The sequence below is a fragment of the Clarias gariepinus genome, chromosome 9 (genome assembly GCF_024256425.1).
Source record: "Clarias gariepinus isolate MV-2021 ecotype Netherlands chromosome 9, CGAR_prim_01v2, whole genome shotgun sequence".
NCBI classification, from domain to species: Eukaryota; Metazoa; Chordata; class Actinopteri; order Siluriformes; family Clariidae; genus Clarias; species Clarias gariepinus.
The window spans coordinates 612,501-631,310 of record NC_071108.1 but is presented as its reverse complement, the minus strand read 5'-3'; the positions used below and the strand labels follow the sequence as shown (position 1 = coordinate 631,310).

Sequence of the window (18,810 nt, the reverse complement as noted above, 5' to 3'; positions counted from 1 at the left end):
AACGGCTGATAAAATATGAATGAAAATGAAGTTCTGAGGTAAAAATATGTACGCGCGAGCGGCTTGGTTTCCCTCGCGTCACTGTTACAGGGCTGTGTCTCAAACCTCACTACGTGGAATCGAGTGATGTGTAATTTATAACACAACCCAGCGTTAGTCCGCGAGCTCACACCTGCCTGAGTGACGGCTGTGTTTCATATAGAGACTGACTTTATCTCCCTTTGCTCCCTACCGAGGGCACTACACGGGCGCCATTTTGGGCTGCTTGTGCCCGCCCACCTGAGGTGTGTGTGTGTGTGAGTGTGTGTGAAAGAGAGAGAGGAACAGCGAAGAGTAACTGCGCCGTGTGAGTGAGAGAGAGAGAGTGAGTGTGTGTGTGTGTGTGTGTGAGAGAGAGAGAGAGAGAGGGAGCGCGCGCGCAAACACACCAGGGCGAAAGTCTGAGAAATTTCAACCAAAAATACAATCTTTAACCATCTTTAACAGAAGAGGGACATTTAAAGCCTGGATCAGAACACCACAGGTGAGTGAGTGAGTGTGTGTGTGTGTGTGTGTGTGTAACAGGTGTACCTCAGGTATTTACCCCAAACCTCACGCGCGCCAGACTCTTACATTATTGTGTAGATTTTTTTATTCAACATTATTTTCTACAATTTATTCATTGTGTCTGTAAATCCATTTATTTTTGATTGAAAATTGGATTTGATTTTTATCATTTATTGAACTAAATCTAAAAGTGTGTGTGTGTGTGTGTGTTGGAAAATAAATCAGGCAATGTTAGTTTTGTTTTTCTGACTTTGTTCTGACCACACACACACACACACACACACACACACCGCACAGGTTTAAATAATATCTATATAAATAAAAGAAAGGTTTTGTCTGTACATTGGGTCAGAACTCGCTCTCTCAGTGATATCTTTACGTTTCACACACTGGAGGTCCAGAAACCAGTCTCAGAAACATTTCTGTCTGTCTGTCTGTCTGTCTGTCTGTCCAGCCAGATTTTGTCTCAGCATCACACAAAACTGTCTGTACAGACTTTACTGAATCTCCTGCAGTCCTTAGATCTCTACCTGAAGTTTAATCTGCACCATCAGTGAATCTAAATGTGGAGTAAAAGTGATGTTATGAACAGTTATGTGTGGGATTTAATAATCTACTGTAAAATAATCTACTAATGCGCGACTGTCTCAATGTAAACAAACACCTGCACCAATAGATATTAATTAGAAAAGATAAAGTGAATATTTTTACTGGGATTAGTTCATATTTTCACTTTGGCTGAAATAACAGCGCTGAAGTGGTATAAGTGAATTTTAACACGCTGGAGTGGTTTTAAGACAAAACTTCATCTTTATCCTTTTATCTACTTTTTCCATTTCTCATCTGTGATTCACTCTTCGATTACCGAACAGGGAGTGTATTTGTCTGAGCACCAAAGAAGGACAACTTAGTGTAAACAAGGCGTAAGATACTCAACCTTACAGAATGGGATTTCTTTGTATTAATAAGTTAGACAGAGAGTTCTGCTGTACAGAGAGACACACAGACATGGACGTGGGCTTCAACCTCAAATAATAATAAGAAGAAAAAGAAGAAGAAGAATATTACTGATTACATTAAAGATCAGCAGATTATTATTAGATTTAGCATTTTAACTGTTTATACAAACTCTTTACAGGTTAGTGACGCGCAATAATACTAATTATTCAAATATTACATGTTTATAAGCACACCTGTGTATCCGTATTATGAAGTGAATAAGTAGTGTAGAAGTGTAATTACAGTGTCCCATCCACATGTGTCCCAGTGAATAAGCTGTTACTATGGAAACAATAGCGTAAAAGCACCTTTTGACCAATCCGAGACCAGAATTCAGTGAGCGGTACAAATGCAAAGCATTGGCATCCACCACCGCTGAGTGTAAATTGGAAAGCTGGATGTGGTTGGGCGTGTTCCTCACAGAGAAGTTCTGCGGATCTCCCTTTAATCGTGATCAGGATCTGTTCCAAATTGTTTGCTGGGAGAGCGTTCTGATTGGTTGACTGTTTCTCAACATTGCGCCACACACACACACTACAGTGATTAACAGATTGGCGTTCTCGTTAAGCAGAGGTGGATCGCGTCAGCAGTAATTCTCCACTTTATGAGGAGATGAATATTTCATGCACGGTCGCGGTGCAGTAACATCTCCTCTCACCAGTCCGCGCCTGGCCGACGCAGGAATGCAGACGGAGTGGAGGAGACTTCTCCCTGTCTCTGCAAAGTCACTCTCTTTTGTTGTAGCAAAAAGTCACTTTGACTGAGCACAGTTACCATGGTAACTCTGTGTGTGTGTGTGTGTGGGGTCTCATGTTCTTCATCCACTTCGGTTGCTGAGACCAGGGTTTGTTGTGAATTCCTTCTTTTTTTCCACGAGCGGTAAAACTGAAACCAGTCTCTGCAGGAGAGGTGGAGCAAAATTCCCGGCGCCTTATAACGCATTATAGCACTCGCACGATCAGATTCACCACAACACCACTGCAGCAGATCTACTAAACCCGGGCCTTTGTTCTCCCTGAGTCACTTTTACAAAATCCAGATAAAATGATGCAGGACAGATTCATTATGTTTTCTGTATATCACCTCACTGACACGAGAATATGTTTCTTTTACCATTTTTTGGTTTATATATGTTTATATAGGTCCTTGTTCCACGCACCAAGTAGTGCCTTTGATCAGGGGTTAAAGAGAGATGTAAGATTCAGCCTTGTGTTAGAAGCTACAGTAGAACCTCGGATTACGAGTAACGCGGTTTACGAGTGTTCCGGAGGACGAACAAAGATTTTTGATAAATTTTGACTTAAACGAGCGTTGTCGTGGTTTACAAGCTCTGAGTATCATGTATAACGCATGCGCTTCTTGTTTTTGAGTGTGTGTGTTGTGTGCGCTCGCGTAATTTGACACCATGCCGGTTCACACACACTCTCTCTCTCTCTCTCTCTTTCTCTCTCGCCTTTAATGTGTTTGTGTGTGTGTGTGAAACAGAGAGGGGGGTGCTTTACTCACACACAACCGGCACGGTGTCAAATTATGCTCGCGCACACACATAACACACACTCAGCAGCGCAGGAGAGAGAAGAACACACACACAGCGCCTGTGTGCATAAATGGAAAAACTTATTGGTCGGGATTTATTTTTACTATTTTTAAGGTAACATGCAGGTTAATTTGTTTTATTTTTACTTTCTATTTTGTGTTAATTAGTTTTATATATTTATTTTTTGGGCTGTGGAACGAATAATTTTAATTTCCATAATTTCTTATGGGGAAATGTGCTTTGATTTACAAGTGTTTTGGAACGCTCGTAATTTGAGGTTCCACTGTAGTTAGCTTTGTAGCTAATCGTTAGCCGTGAACAGAACGACACGGACGGTTCAGAGGCGATTCAGAAGGACTTAGAAGTGATGAGTGCAGAGACAGCATGTTGTTTAAGACGCCATAACGTTATCAGATGTGTGTTCTTACTGAAAGTGCTTCTGTGACTGGGTGTGAATGTGGGTTTAGTCAGACAGCTGCTCTCTCCTCAGTACTGCGGACCGTACAGACCTACTCTCACCCACGCTGAGACACACAGTTAGTGTCATTAACCACTGGACAACACCTGGGACACCCAGTCATACAGATAGTTACAGTGCTAATATCAGCACTCACAGAACAATCAGATTACTCGGTCAGAACTGACTGGTGTATAATTCTGAATACAGCGTGAGGAAGCTTAACACCATAACTTCTTAGTTTACACAAAGAACAATAAGTTAAAAGTTTTCCACCCCATTCCTTAAAGTCTTTATGTGTAAATGGCAGCTTTAAGGTGTGTGTAACAATAACAGCAGTGAGAGATATTGTCCTGAGGTTTCTCTGAGCCGCGCAGCCTGAAGACATTGTGTGTTCTCACACTAGCGTGAGTTTCCTCTGAGCGAACAGAAGAAACAGTGTGTTGTTGTGAGTGTTTGAGGTGGACAATGGGCCTTTCTGAGCGAGTACTCCCACTGCACAGGACACAAAACACCGCTCTATGTAGGAGCCGAGAGTGTGAGCGGCGGTACGGCCGGCTCCGGCTCCCGTTACCTCACACGGCTGTTTACACACCAGCGCGAGATTAGCCGTGGTTTCGGTTTGGCCGCTGTTTATCTCGGTCACTACGGCGGAGTCCAAAGGTCAGAGTGTGTACTGTACCTGAGCACATCCTGCTCGCTCTGAATCACGCTGATGTCACTGGTTTCGTTCCCCATGTTCACTTACAACTTCTCCTCCTTCTGTGTGTGTTTCTTAGTTTCACACTGTTACTCAGTTTAATAAGAACACACTCATTTGGAGTAAGGTATGCTAAAGGTATTTAACTCTGAATTTACATTTGTAAATAATATAAATCTTTTTATAAATAATTTTAAAAATACTTAAATATTTCTTTTTCCTGTTTTAAATTTTTTATTATTTACCTTGCAATACATATTTTTTTATTTTTTTTATTTTAAAAAGCAAATGTTTATCACAGCGGTGAAGAATTCAGAATTCTCAAGAAAAGTTAGTCACTGTACACGTATTAAAATTTTATTTGTCACATACACAGTCATACACAGTACGATATGCAGTGAAATGCTTAGGCAACTGCTCATGACCTAAAATAGAAGACTAAGAATAGTAATAGGAAATAAATATGAGAATTAAAATATAGGGTAAATAAAACTAGAAAAGAATAAAATAAAATATAAAAACTAAAGTTAAAAAAATAAAAAAATAACTGTACAGGCCAGGGGTAGCTCAGTGGTTAAGGCATTGGACAACGGTTCGGAAGATCCCAGGTTCAAACCCCACAACCACCAGGTTGCCATTGAGCGCGGCCCTTAACCCTCAACTGCTCAGATGTGTAATGAGATAAAAATGTAAGTCGCTCTGGATAAGATCATCTGCCAAAATGCCCAAATGTAAATGTAAACTGTACGACAAAAATACACAATATAGAAAATGTTTGAAGAATGTATGACGAAATATAAAACAATAAGAGCAGCTGAACGGGTAGGTATATTTATGTAACTATAAACACTATAAGCTATAAGCTGAACTATAACACACAGGAAAATACATATTGATTTTATTTATTTTTTAAAAGTAAAAAGTGTCAATTATTATATAATAATAATAATAATAATAACAATAATAATAATATTATCCTAGTAAAACACATTTAAGTTTGTGGTATTAACGTGACAAAATGTGGAAAAGACTTTTGCACACACTGTAATCTGACACATGATTTTGTCTTTGATCATATTTCACGGCTGTACGAAGTCATTTGAGTGGAGATTTATTATCCTTATGTTTGTTTTTTTCTCTGTTTAGCAACACAATGAAATGTTTTTAATTTTATTATTATTATTATTATTATTTTTAATCCAGACGTCACCACGATGTTTGAGAAGCAGCCGTACGACAGCCCGCCCATGTACAGCCCGCCTTTGAACCATTTTAGCGCCATACCCCACGGCAGTTTCCTCCCTCCTCAGAGCGAGGCCGACGCCTACCCCCCGCCCCCTGGGTCGTACTACATGGCGGAGGAAGTGCCGCAGCATTTTTACAAATGGACGTCTCCTCCGGGGATCGTGAAGATCATGGAATGCGCCGTGGTGGTTCTGTGTCTCGGGATCTTCGCCTGCGTCGCGTCGACGCTCGTCTGGGATATGCAGTACGGCTACGGCCTTGGGCCCGGATATGGTCTGGGCGGTTACGGATCTAGCTACGGAGGCTCCGGGTACTACGGCTCCGGGTACTACGGCTCCGGGTCCAGCTACTATGGTTCCGGGTACTACGGAGGCTACAACACCATCAGCCAGTATTCCGCCAAAACCGCCATGATCGCCATGGCCGCCATCAACTTCATCGTGGCTCTGGCGCTCTTTGTGGCCACTTTCTCCAAAACGAGTACCATCCGGAGCAGGAGATTCTACCTGATCGTGCTGGTGTCCGGCGCCATCCTGGCCGTGCTGCAGGGCATCATCAACATCGTGTACATCGTCGGCGTGAACCCCATGGCCCAGAGCACAGCCAGTGCCTACTACAACCCCATGCTGATGATGTGTCAAAGTATGTACGGGAACAGCATGACGGGCGGGGGATTACCGCTCTACAACCAGTACCTCTACCACTACTGCTACGTGGATCCTCAGGAGGTACACCGTGCACCGCCCCACCCTGAACCTCACTAGCATGCTAATGCTGCCTTCGTCTCTGAGTAGCATCTCTCTCTCTCTCTCTCTCTCAGGCCGTAGCGATGGTGTGCGGCTTCTTGGTTGTGATTGCGTTAGCTGTCGCCGCGTTCTTCTCCTATAAAACCAGAAGTAGGATCTGGCGTTATGGAAAACCCAACGTGTACTGGGACGAACCGCTGACTGGCGGGCCCGAGGGCCGAGACGTGGAGGACTGGGTATGTCCTTCTTACACACACACACACACACACTTACTTTACATTAGCAGACTGCTACACGCTTCAGATGTGTTTAGTTTAGAGTTGAAGTGTAGAATCATATTAACACTTAGATTATTATTTTACATTTAAAACAATGTTAATAACACGACCCTATGACGGGTCTACTCGAAATGAAACGTCATTTTAATATGCAATTCTTTCCATGAATGTTTTCAACCTTTTCCCAAATGGCATATTTAATATTTACGCACTTAGTCACTAGACTTATTATAATAGTAATTTACTTAGTCATGTGACTGGAGTTCGTTATGCAAACACTCAGAGCTGGAGTGAACGGGCCGCGAGCAGACGGAGATATTCTGGCGTTAAAGAGGAGACGTGAATCAGAGTTCTCACACGACAGCGGTTTATACATTTTTACACTTTTACAGCATCTGTGCTGCTCTGGGTTAAACTGATTGTGAAGATGAGAATTTTTAAACACAGTGAGCACGCCCCTGAAAGGCAACGCTCCGCCCCAGAACCCTTGGAGGTTCAGCTAGCGTTAGCGTCTGCAGGGATTGCGCCATAAAGAGCCACATTTACAGTCATAATGTTTTATAAGCACGGTCACGAGCACAGGTCCTTTAGTCAGTAACGAGCTCTTATCTGCACTGAACTCAGGTGTTAGCACGTTAGCCTGGGGGGTGGGGTGAAGGGGTGAAGGGGTGGGGTGTGGGAGCGTCCCTACAGGTTTAAACATTAAGAATCATTCTGTGCCATGATTTCTGAGCGTTGCTCCTCAGACAGGAGTCGTGTTAATGAAGCGAGCGGTTCTTCAATATAGAAACGCGCCACAGTGTCGGTACGAAGGTCCTGGGTTTAGAGTGTTACAGTCGAGAATAATTACAGGCGTGTGAAGGGTGTGGCTGTACCAGGCTGATGCATATTCACACTGCTATCTTATCTGTGTTTCATTAGAGAAACACACACACACACACACACACACACACACACACACACACTCTCAGCTAAAGCACTCCTGTTAGTTTAAATGCTACTGCTTGTCTGCTTGTTCAAGTCTAATTGTTACCTATGTAGACACACACACACACACACACACACGACAGTCACCAACAGTGTCAGCTTACACACCACATGTAACAGCGTCTGGAATGTGTTTACGCCGGGCGATTTTTTTATGATGTCATCGCATCTGTGACAGGAAAAAAAGTCAGCTTAAAATTTAAACTGTGGAGTCAGAGTGTTTATGGGTCAAGCTGCATGGAGTCTCACCTAACACTGTGTGTGTGTGTGTGTGTGAGAGAGAGAGAGAGAGAGGCTGGCTCAGTTTAACTGAGACTAATCATTAACTAGAGGGAGTGTATCAGGTGTCGAGGCTTTTAAGTCCAGGTGATAAACACGGCGTTCCCTCTGTGTCCTTCAGCAGGTTCACACGAACCTCTACAGCAGCTTTCATTCTGAGCCTCAGCCCGGCTCTCTCACCTTCGGCTCCTCCCACTGCAGGCGTCCTCACAGCCTCCACTACATCTACTGACACCGTCACCACCGTGTCGACGTCAGGTCTCAGGGGCAGTTTAGAGTTTCTACAAGGGGCAGGAAGGCAACTGGGCAAATCGTTTCTAAACAATTTCCCTCTGGGATTAATAAAGTTCTTTGAATCTTGAATCTTGAAGGGCAAGAAGGTGTTTATATTAAATCACACGCAGCAAATCAGTGAATGACAAAAGGAATGTTATTCAGCAAAAATCATGATCACAGTTTTTAACATGATTCTTTATTGACTTTACCTTAAAAAATATTAAAAAGTACCTTTAAGTTTTAACAGTGAATTTTATTTTCTTTAAATGTGAAGCTTAGTAATAAAAAACAGAACAAGCTAATGAAGAGAGAGAGAAAGAGACTGTGTGTGGCCTTAAGTAGGCGTGAAAGAGGTCACAAAATACACAGTTTACTGTGCACAGGGACAGATTATTTCTCGAATCAGCAAAAAACATAAGACAAATGTAATTTTGCTTTCAATTTATTACTTTAAAACTTGTACAACACTTAAAGCATGAAAATTTCACTGGGGGTTTAAACGTGTTCTAAATGGAACTTGCTTTAAATTAAAACATTGTTGAAGATGTTCAATAATTTAGATAAATCTTAAAATAATAATAATAATAATAATAATGATACTTTTGATCATCTTTAGCTGCTAAATGAAGTATATGATAGTAGAGATATTACGCAGTGGTGTCAAAAGTATTCACATTCATTACTTGAGTAGAAGTATAGATACTAGGGTTTAAAAAGACTTCTTTAGAAGTTGAAGTATCAACTCAAGCTTTTTACTCATGGAGAAGATGATATGAGAACTAGCTGCCCATAAGTATTTTAATGGTGCAAAAAGTCAAACTTCAGAGGCGTGTCATCGGTAACCTTTTTTTGGAATGTAAATGTACATCCAAGCTTAGCTGCAGGAATCTGTGAGGGCAACATACAGGAAAATTAGTGCACCCACGGCAGGCTTAGTAACAATTACCCTTGTGTGGTTGTCTACAATAAACATTAGTGCTGTCAGAGTGAAGGATTAATCCAAGTGATTAATCAAAGAAAAATTATATATATATATATAATCATTCCTGTTCCCTTCCTGGTGCTGTTTCCTTCCTCGCTGGTGTTTGGTTGTGACATTTCGCTCGAATCTTGAGTCTCTATCACAGACATCTTCGTCTACTTATTACAACCTTATCAACCGAAAATGCTATTTTATTCAAACGTCCTTGCTAGAGTGTGTGACGTGACGTCATGTGCAGGTGATGATGGATCGCGTACCAACCAATAGGGTGTGGGAATGGTATGTTTATACTTCTCATCCAACCACAATCAAATTCGCTCCATCCGGATGGCGCGATTTATCCGGATGTTTTTTTTTTTGAATGACAAGCTGAAATAAAATAGGAGTAACGAGGCTATTTTTAAAATGTAAGGAGTAGAAAGTACAGATGATTGCGTGAAAATGTAAGGAGTAGAAGTAAAAAGTCGGCTGAAAAATAATTACTCCAGTAAAGTATAGATACCCAAAATTTCTACTTAAGTAAGATAACGAAGTATTTGTACTTCGTTACTTGACACCTCAGCTGTTTTTTTGTTGTTGTTGGAGTGTGCAGGGATTCAACATTATTTGGCAACCTAAGAGTCGTTCAGTGTGGGCAATGGAGCAAGAGCGCGAAAATACAAACTGGAGACACACACACACACACACAAGGTAGAGTTAGAGGATGCAACAATACACAATTGAAGGAGAGATCTGAACTGATCAGACATTACTACACCAGCGCATAGTGAGGGACCAACACTCCAGATTTATAACACAAAACCTGAAAATGACTGTGAAACATTTTGCTGTACAGTAATCACTTAATTCTCTGACTATCTTACTTTCATACTTTTCACTTCATAGATTACTTCATTATCTTTCACAAGAAAATAATCTTAACTGGATGTAAAAATTGCACGATTAATTGCACAGCCCTATCTTAAAGGTAAACATTCAGATGTGTATGTTTGCAGCGTAAAAATAGCAGTGATGAAGAAGCTGCTGAGAAGCGCCGAGCAATAACGAGACAAAAGTGCATATAATTGAGAGAATAGAGCGAGATGAAAAGATGGCAGACATTACTCATTTTTTTAACATGAATCGTTCAACCATCAGCACGATTCAAAAGAACACCGTACTGTAATATACTGTGTGAGTATCCCAGTACCTGGATGATGTCTGTCAGACTTACAAACAAACTGGACTTATGAACGAGATCTTGGAACGGTACTCGTCCATATGTAGAGGACTTACTGTACTGTCAGTGTTCAGTAACTATGTGGAACATGTGGACAGTTTAAACGTTGATGGTTGTGTATATTTCCTTGTCTCTGTATGGAATATAAACAAGAATCTCTAATCAGTCTTTAGAGACACTTCTTCTCCCGCACGCTTCTGGTCTGTACATCAGTGTGAGAAGACTCTGATACCTCATTTCCACTACACTGGTGCTGGTGCCTGGTGCCGCATTTACACTAGACAGGAGCTCAGCGGGAGCTGCATGATAATATGTCACAGGCCACGCCCTCTAAACAGAACCGACCATGGCCGAAGTCAGTTTACTGGTTATTCTCCAAACTAGTATGAAAATGTATTTCAGTATCCAAAAGCAGTTTATTCGACGTGTTATAACCGCTGAAAGTCTTTCTTCAGTTTTTTTAGTTTATACACTATTTGATCGGTTGTTCGTGTGAAGCCTATTAGTTCTTCTCTTATTTCCTCATACACTTTTTTTTTCCTTAAAGCACTTTCCAATTTCTGCTGAATCTCGGCGAATGTCCAAAATGCCGAAAAAAATGCTTTTGTTTCGTCCACGCTCCACATTAACAGACTTTGGGTCTCCGCCTTTTTTTTTAACGCTCCCTATAAATCCGCCCACCGCTCGTGACGTCACGGGTTCTCGCAACTAGACCAGCAGAGTTTGGGGGCCGGTTCGGTGCTTATTTTAGGGCACCAGCACCAATTTTTTTTTGTGGAAAAGCGTGGCACTGGTTCCAAAATTGGGAACCGGCACGGTAACCAGAGCAGTGGAAAAGGGGAATGAATGGTTGCTCCGTCAAACCGCACTCTCAGTTTGGGTTTGGTACCACCCTCACTTCAGACTGACTGCTGCGGTTGTGTTTGCTCTAACGACCCCGTGTGGGTTTTATCTCATTGTGGCACTTCACTGAGACATATGTGGCACACATCACTGCTCGTTGTTAGCACCACGCTTTCAGAACATTTGGGACAAACTGGTTGTAAACTTCCTGCAGGAAAAATAAACACACATCGATCTGTTCAGTGTCCATAGTGTGCTCTTTTTGCTATGCTCTGCCACGCTTGTGGTTCAGTGTTCTCCACACACTCTGTGTTCACACAGTAACTATTGCCCTGATAGCCACACCTCTGCTAGAAAAACGCTAGATCACTGGAATATTGTTTATTCTCGTTTATCAGAAAAGCTTCAGGGTCAGGATAAAAGAGTGTGTGATGCCTGCTATAGATTATGGGGAAAAAAATACACACTTTATTGTACACACGCACACATGCACACAAACTGTAAGTGACTGAAATGAGCAAGTTGAGCAGAGTATTTAATTAAAAATAAATTTTATTACACTTATTACACTCATTAAAGCAGTAGAATGAATCGAAATGAACTGTTCCACAGGTATTTTATACTGATAAGAATTTTCATGACAAATTACATTTATTTGAACCATGTAAGAGTTACACATGGCCTGAGTGTATGTGACTGAGTCCCTAAGGCTATATACCAAACTGGTATTGCAGTATAAATCAGCTGGTGTTCTCACAGCTTTTCCATATCTTGTGTGAAAAGACATTTCCTTCTGGCAGCAGTAAAGCCTCATAAGTACTGAGTGTTTAGTCCTGTTGCAGGGCCAGGCCCGGTGGGAAGGGGGGCGGTGATAGGGTTAGGGGTGGCCTGCAGGGAGGTCACTGCTGAAACTGGGTTTTAAACTGAACTGCATTTTTCAGTAAACAGATCAGGAAGCGTGCAGCAAACTAAGCTGGATCACCGAAATCCTACTGAGGTTAAAGGTGCCATTTGGGTCATGAGGCACATTTGTAGAATTAGTTTATTTCTACACACCTGGTGCTGAGCAGCAAAAAAATATATATAATAAAGACTAAACAACGCTTTTAAGGATTAAAATGCTTTTTTTGACAAAAATCACTATCATTAGATGTGATACAAACCGAAGCAGGTCATCCAGACTGTTCACGCGCTGTTACTGTCTAACTTTATTTATGTCTAAAAAACTTATACAAGATTAATCAGAACATAAAGGTTAACAAGTCTCAGAAACAAATAGGTTTTAAATCCATATACCAGCAGCAGTGGGACACATGTGGAGTGAAGAATATTTATTAAAGCTGAAAAATCTCCCTGCTCTCAGACAGCTAATCAGACTCAATCTGATCTCATCCTTCAGTTCACTGCTGTTTCTCTCATGTTAAGTTCTTACATGAATGTGTTAATGTTCTTGCCCACCCCCGCCCCTCCCCAAATTCTAAGCGTGTGTCTTCAGGATCCAGGGGAGTAAGGTAAAATTCAGCCAATCAGATTGATTCTCCACTGTTGCTGCTGCTCACTGAACCCTAGATGCTCTCCCAGAGGTCCTGCTGAACTCCACCTACACTCTTCTGACATCTAACACAATGAAGGAATGAATTAAGATCGATCGACTAAGTAGCCAATGAGAATGTGGCGAGGCGTTAGTGAGAGCATTCTTAAAGGAGATCAGTGCATCACTGCGTCTGCACCAAAAACGTGAAGCATTAAAAAAAAAAAGAGGTATGGCAGTATTACAGTCTCAGGGCGGCGTTTCTGTAGCGTCTGCTTGTTCCTCACGTGTGGACGGCTGAAGGACAGACGTCTTTCGATTTTTTTTATTTATTTATTAAACTTTAGACACAGTTGTGGGTGAGAATCCCTAAAGATCAACAGTTCATATTGGATTTATTAAAGCGTCAGGGATCACCTCGCTGTGCTCCTTATTCAGAACCAGAGAAGAAGAGACTTGTGTTTTCAGTCTCATTAAATTATTATTTTTTTAAGTCTTACTGTTGGTTATTTAATGAAACTACGTGTGTAACTGATCTGCCCTCTGGATCTGTGAGGTGTTTCCAAGTGTCTGGTGGTTTCGTAGCTGGTGTTTTGGGTGTCTCTTAACATGTGGTATTGTTTTACTTTTTTGTTTTTTGTGACTCAGTCAACACCTTACATTTTCCTACAACACCTTTAGACCATCTTATTTGTTCTTTTGTTATATTTTTTTGTCCATTTAATAAACGATCTTCTAGCTCTTACAAAAATGTGTATAAACTGGAGCAGGTACTGGACTTACATACACACACACACACTTACTCACTCACACACACACACACACACACTCACTCACACACACACACACACACACACTCACACACTTACCCTCACACACTCACTCACTCAGTCACACACACTTACTCACTCACACACACTTACACTCACACACACCCTCACACACACACACTCACACACACCCTCACTCACACACCCTCACACACTCACTCACACACACCCTCACACACACACCCTCACACACACCCTCACACACTCACTCACTCACACACCCTCACACACACACATGCACACACTCACTCACTCACACACACACACACACACACACTCACTCACACACACACACACACACACACTCACACACTTACCCTCACACACTCACTCACTCAGTCACACACACTTACTCACTCACACACACTCACTCACACACACCCTCACACACACACCCTCACACACTCACTCACACACACCCTCACACACACACCCTCACACACACCCTCACACACTCCCTCACACACACCCTCACACACTCACATGCACACACTCACTCACACACACACATGCACACACTCACTCACGCACACTCACTCACACACACACTCACTCACACACACACACATGCACACACTCACTCACACACACACACATGCACACACTCACTCACACACACACTCATTCACTCACACACACACCCTCACGCACACATTCACTTAGTCACTCACACACACTCACACACTCACTCACACACACTCACACACTATTTCTGTACATGATATAATACTGGACTGTAAATACTAAACATTTCTACTGTATTTATCACCGCTCTGATCTCATTCATATAGGTGAGTTCTTAGGTCTGTGTAAGTACCTCCTCAGAAGTTTAGAGCGCTGTGTGTGTGTGTGTGTGTGTGTGTGTGTGTGTGTGTGTGTGTGTGTGAGGCCGCTGTGACTCAGGAAGTCCTGGATGTGAGACATTTTTCCGACTTTTCTCTTCAGTTTCAGGGAAACATCTGCTGTCTTACTGTTTGTTCTCTCTCTCTTTCTCTTTCTCTTACACACACACAAACACACGCACACACACACACACACACACACTCTGAAATCAGTCCTATTTTAAATGAGCATCTGTAGTGTGACACAGATGTGTGTGACATGATGGTGTAAGATTAACATTTATGATATTAAATTTACACCTGTAAATACATATACACACACATACACCGATCACACACACACACACACCGTAAACACACACACCGTACACACACCATGCACACCATAAAAACACTTGTCTGTTCTCTGATCTCAACAGGAAATCTCTTCTCTTCCACAGTACACACACACACACACACACACACACACACACACACACCTGGTTAAAGTGCTTTGATAAGTCTGGCTTTGTTTATTTTCCTAATCTCACGCGGCTCTGATCTTTTCTTCTGGTTCACTTTGTAGAGAAACAGTACAGAGTTGAGGATCACCTCCTCCTCAGCCCCGCCTCTCCTCTATTCAACTCAAAACTCATAATAATAATAATAATAATAATAATAATATGTATACAGAGACTGTTTTTATTGAAATTGTGAGGAAGAGCGTATGTGTGTTAGTGAAGGGTCGTTTATGAACAATTTGTTCTTTTTGAATGTATCTTTAACATGACACGAGTATCTCAGAAAGTGATTCGTTCATTTTCTACTGGGCGCACATGCGCAAACCATCGCAAAACCTCCGTAGTTTATTTAAAGGAAACAGAAATGAGCGATTCTTTCTCAATGACTCTTCTATCCCGAGTCGTTAATTTTTTTGTCACGTGACCTCTATAGACGCTATGCGGTGCAATAGACTCAAAAAAACGTTCTGAAAATTCTGTTTATTATAATACGTCCTTAGCTGCATTGTAATATTTTCATTACTGGAATTATAACCAAAATGTGTGTATGTAGACGTGTTGGGGGTCTGTTTATTGAAAATATTGGGAAGCCTAAGCTAGGAAGGTGTCCGTGTTTTTGTACAATAGTCAGATTATCATTGTGAATAACTGCGACGCCTCCTCCTCTACCAGTTAACCGAGGCTGGTGTATGTAGCTGTATCCAGGAGGACCCGCTTCATTTAGAGCTACATACTCGTCCTGTTTAATCCAGGTTTCTGTTAAACAGAGTATATCAAACTCCTGATCTGTGATAATTTCATTAACTATAACTGCTTTAGATGTGAGAGATCTAATATTTAACAGTCCTAGCTTCAGATCAGAGATGCCGGCTGCGCATTCAGTCTGATCCAAGTTTGTGGTCTTTATGTTAATTAAATTACTAAAACAGACTTTCTGAGTCTTTCTAAATTTGTTTTTAGCTCGGGGAACAGACACAGTCTCAATAGAGTGAACCCTGAGTGACGACTCTATGCAGCTAGCAGACGGTTGGTTTAGCCTGTCTGTCTGCTCCCTGGCCTGGGCTCTGGATTGTCACCGATTAACTAGGCCTCTTCTGAGACTATGAGCTATACTACAGGAAATGAGAGCAGCACCTTCCCGAGTGGGATGGACACCGTCCCGCCCTAACAGGCCAGCTTTGCCCTCAAAGGTCTGTGTGAAAATGTGATTGCCCCCCTTGTTAAAAAATAACTTAACTGTGGTTTATCACACCTGAGTTCAATTTCTGTAGTCACCCCCAGGCCTGATTACTGCCACACCTGTTTCAATCAAGAAATCACTTAAATAGGAGCTACCTGACACAGAGAAGTAGACCAAAAGCACCTCAAAAGCTAGACATCATGCCAAGATCCAAAGAAATTCAGGAACAAATGAGAACAAAAGTAATTGAGATCTATCAGTCTGGTAAAGGTTATAAAGCCATTTCTAAAGCTTTGGGACTCCAGCGAACCACAGTGAGAGCCATTATCCACAAATGGCAAAAACATGGAACAGTGGTGAACCTTCCCAGGAGTCGCCGGCCGACCAAAATTACCCCAAGAGCGCAGAGACAACTCATCCGAGAGGCCACAAAAGACCCCAGGACAACATCTAAAGACCTGCAGCCCTCACTTGCGTCAATTAAGGTCAGTGTTCACGAGTCCACCATAGGAAAGAAACTGGGCAAAAACGGCCTGCATGGCAGATTTCCAAGGGGCAAACCACTTTTAAACAAAAAGAACATTAAGGCTCGTCTCAATTTTGCTAAAAAACATCTCAATGATTGCCAAGACTTTTGGGAAAATACCTTGTGGACCGACGAGACAAAAGTTGAACTTTTTGGAAGGTGCGTGTCCCGTTACATCTAGCGTAAAAGTAACACAGCATTTCAGAAAAAGAACATCATACCAACAGTAAAATATGGTGGTGGTAGTGTGATGGTCTGGGGTTGTTTTGCTGCTTCAGGACCTGGAAGGCTTGCTGTGATAGATGGAACCATGAATTCTACTGTCTACCAAAAAATCCTGAAGGAGAATGTCCGGCCATCTGTTCGTCAACTCAAGCTGAAGCGATCTTGGGTGCTGCAGCAGGACAATGACCCAAAACACACCAGCAAATCCACCTCTGAATGGCTGAACACAAACAAAATGAAGACTTTGGAGTGGCCTAGTCAAAGTCCTGACCTGAATCCTATTGAGATGTTGTGGCATGACCTTAAAAAGGCGGTTCATGCTAGAAAACCCTCAAATAAAGCTGAATTACAACAATTCTGCAAAGATGAGTGGGCCAAAATTCCTCCAGAGCGCTGTAAAAGACCCGTTGCAAGTTATCGCAAACGCTTGATTGCAGTTATTGCTGCTAAGGGTGGCCCAACCAGTTATTAGGTTCAGGGGGCAATTACTTTTTCACACAGGGCCATGTAGGTTTGGATTTTTTTTCTCCCTAAATAATAAAAACCATCATTTAAAAACTGCATTTTGTGTTTACTTGTGTTATCTTTGACTGATAATTAAATGTGTTTGATGATCAGAAACATTTTATGTGACAAACATGCAAAAGAATAAAAAAACAGGAAGGGGGCAAATAGTTTTTCACACCACTGTAACTGTCTCTCATGAAGACCAAAACTGAGCTCTGCTGCAGAAGAAAAGATTCATTTAGAGTCACCAGCCGTTATGAAGCTCTACAGAGCAGAAGGAGCAGATAAACATCTCAATATCAACTGTTCAGAGGAGATTATTGTGTGTTTCGGAGAAACGCCTTCAATATTGTTTTACAGTGTAGAAAGAAATAAACATCAGAAACAACCATGGAGTTAGAAGGGGTGTCTAAACGTTTGGCCGGTAGTATATGTGTGTGTGATGTCCAGAGAGAACAGCACACAGACCTGTGAGAGCGTTCCTGCAGCATACAGTACACTGAGCCGAGCGTCTCGGGTTTCTCTCCTCCTCAGGTCTGACTCACATCGCTTCTGTTTCTTCTTTACAGGAAAATGAAAAGATTGTATTTCTGTGTGTATGAAAAGAGTGAATCTCACACACACACACACACACAGAGGACACAGGTGTAAAGGTGTATATAGAGGTCTGTACGGTCAGGACTGTGTGTAACGTTTATTAACTACTGAATAACTCACAGGTACAAATTAAAGTGTTCAGAGTCATCCTGAGTATAACTGTAGAATTTAAGTATTGTTTTAATACTTTAATATGGGTGCTACAGTGTATTAAAGTGATACACACACCCACACACACACACACACACACACACACTGTATGCTGCTGTAGAAACCACTTCACTCGACATTACCCAAAACTTTGTACGAGGCCAATATCTGTCTCTTACTGAAAAAAGGAAAAGAAGACAGTGACCCCGCCAATTATAGGCCAATTCCTCTTCAAAATGTCAACAGAAAAGTTATTACAAAGGTGTAATAGATCAAACAGATTGAGTAAACATCATCTATTATTCATCCTGATCAGACTGAGTTTATTCCAGAAAGGTTTTCCTTCTTTAATGTCAGACGACTGCTTAATAGAATATACGCAGATCATGGCAAGACTAATCAAACAGCTATTATATCCTTGGATGCACAGAAAGCTTTCGACCAGATAGAATGGCCATATATGTTTGAGTCGTTGCGGCGTTTTGGCATTGGTGAATTATTCATTTCTTGGGTAAAAATAATCTATAACAGTCCAGTATGCTCAATTATAACCAACGGTGATAAGTCAGTTTCATTCCCTCTACAGCTCTTTTTGCTATTGCATTGGAGCCGCTTGCCTTAAAAATCAGAGGTCACCCCAATATTGAAGGCCTAACAGTGGGAGGCACTGAAACACTGATTATGTTTTATATGCTGTCGTATGCAACGACATCTGTTATTTTTTTGTGCCTATCTGAGCTGGATGGATACGGAGTTGCACTGAAGAGCGTGTCTTTAATGGATGACTGTGTTGCTGAGGATGTTGTTGGGGTTGTTCGTCGCCCTTTC

The 18,810-nt window shown here is 41.8% G+C and overlaps 1 protein-coding gene across 1 annotated transcript in view; it reads left to right on the top strand.

Moving 5' to 3' along the window:
• Positions 1 to 362: 362 nt before the first annotated feature.
• Positions 363 to 18,810, top strand: part of si:ch73-61d6.3 (occludin) — a 23,941-nt gene continuing 5,493 nt past the window's right edge. The window contains exons 1-3 of the mRNA XM_053503295.1: positions 363 to 523; positions 5,443 to 6,212; positions 6,305 to 6,466. Coding sequence (XP_053359270.1) covers positions 5,454 to 6,212; positions 6,305 to 6,466 — 921 coding nt within the window. The 5' untranslated portion in view covers positions 363 to 523; positions 5,443 to 5,453. The remainder of the gene's footprint in view (positions 524 to 5,442; positions 6,213 to 6,304; positions 6,467 to 18,810) is intronic.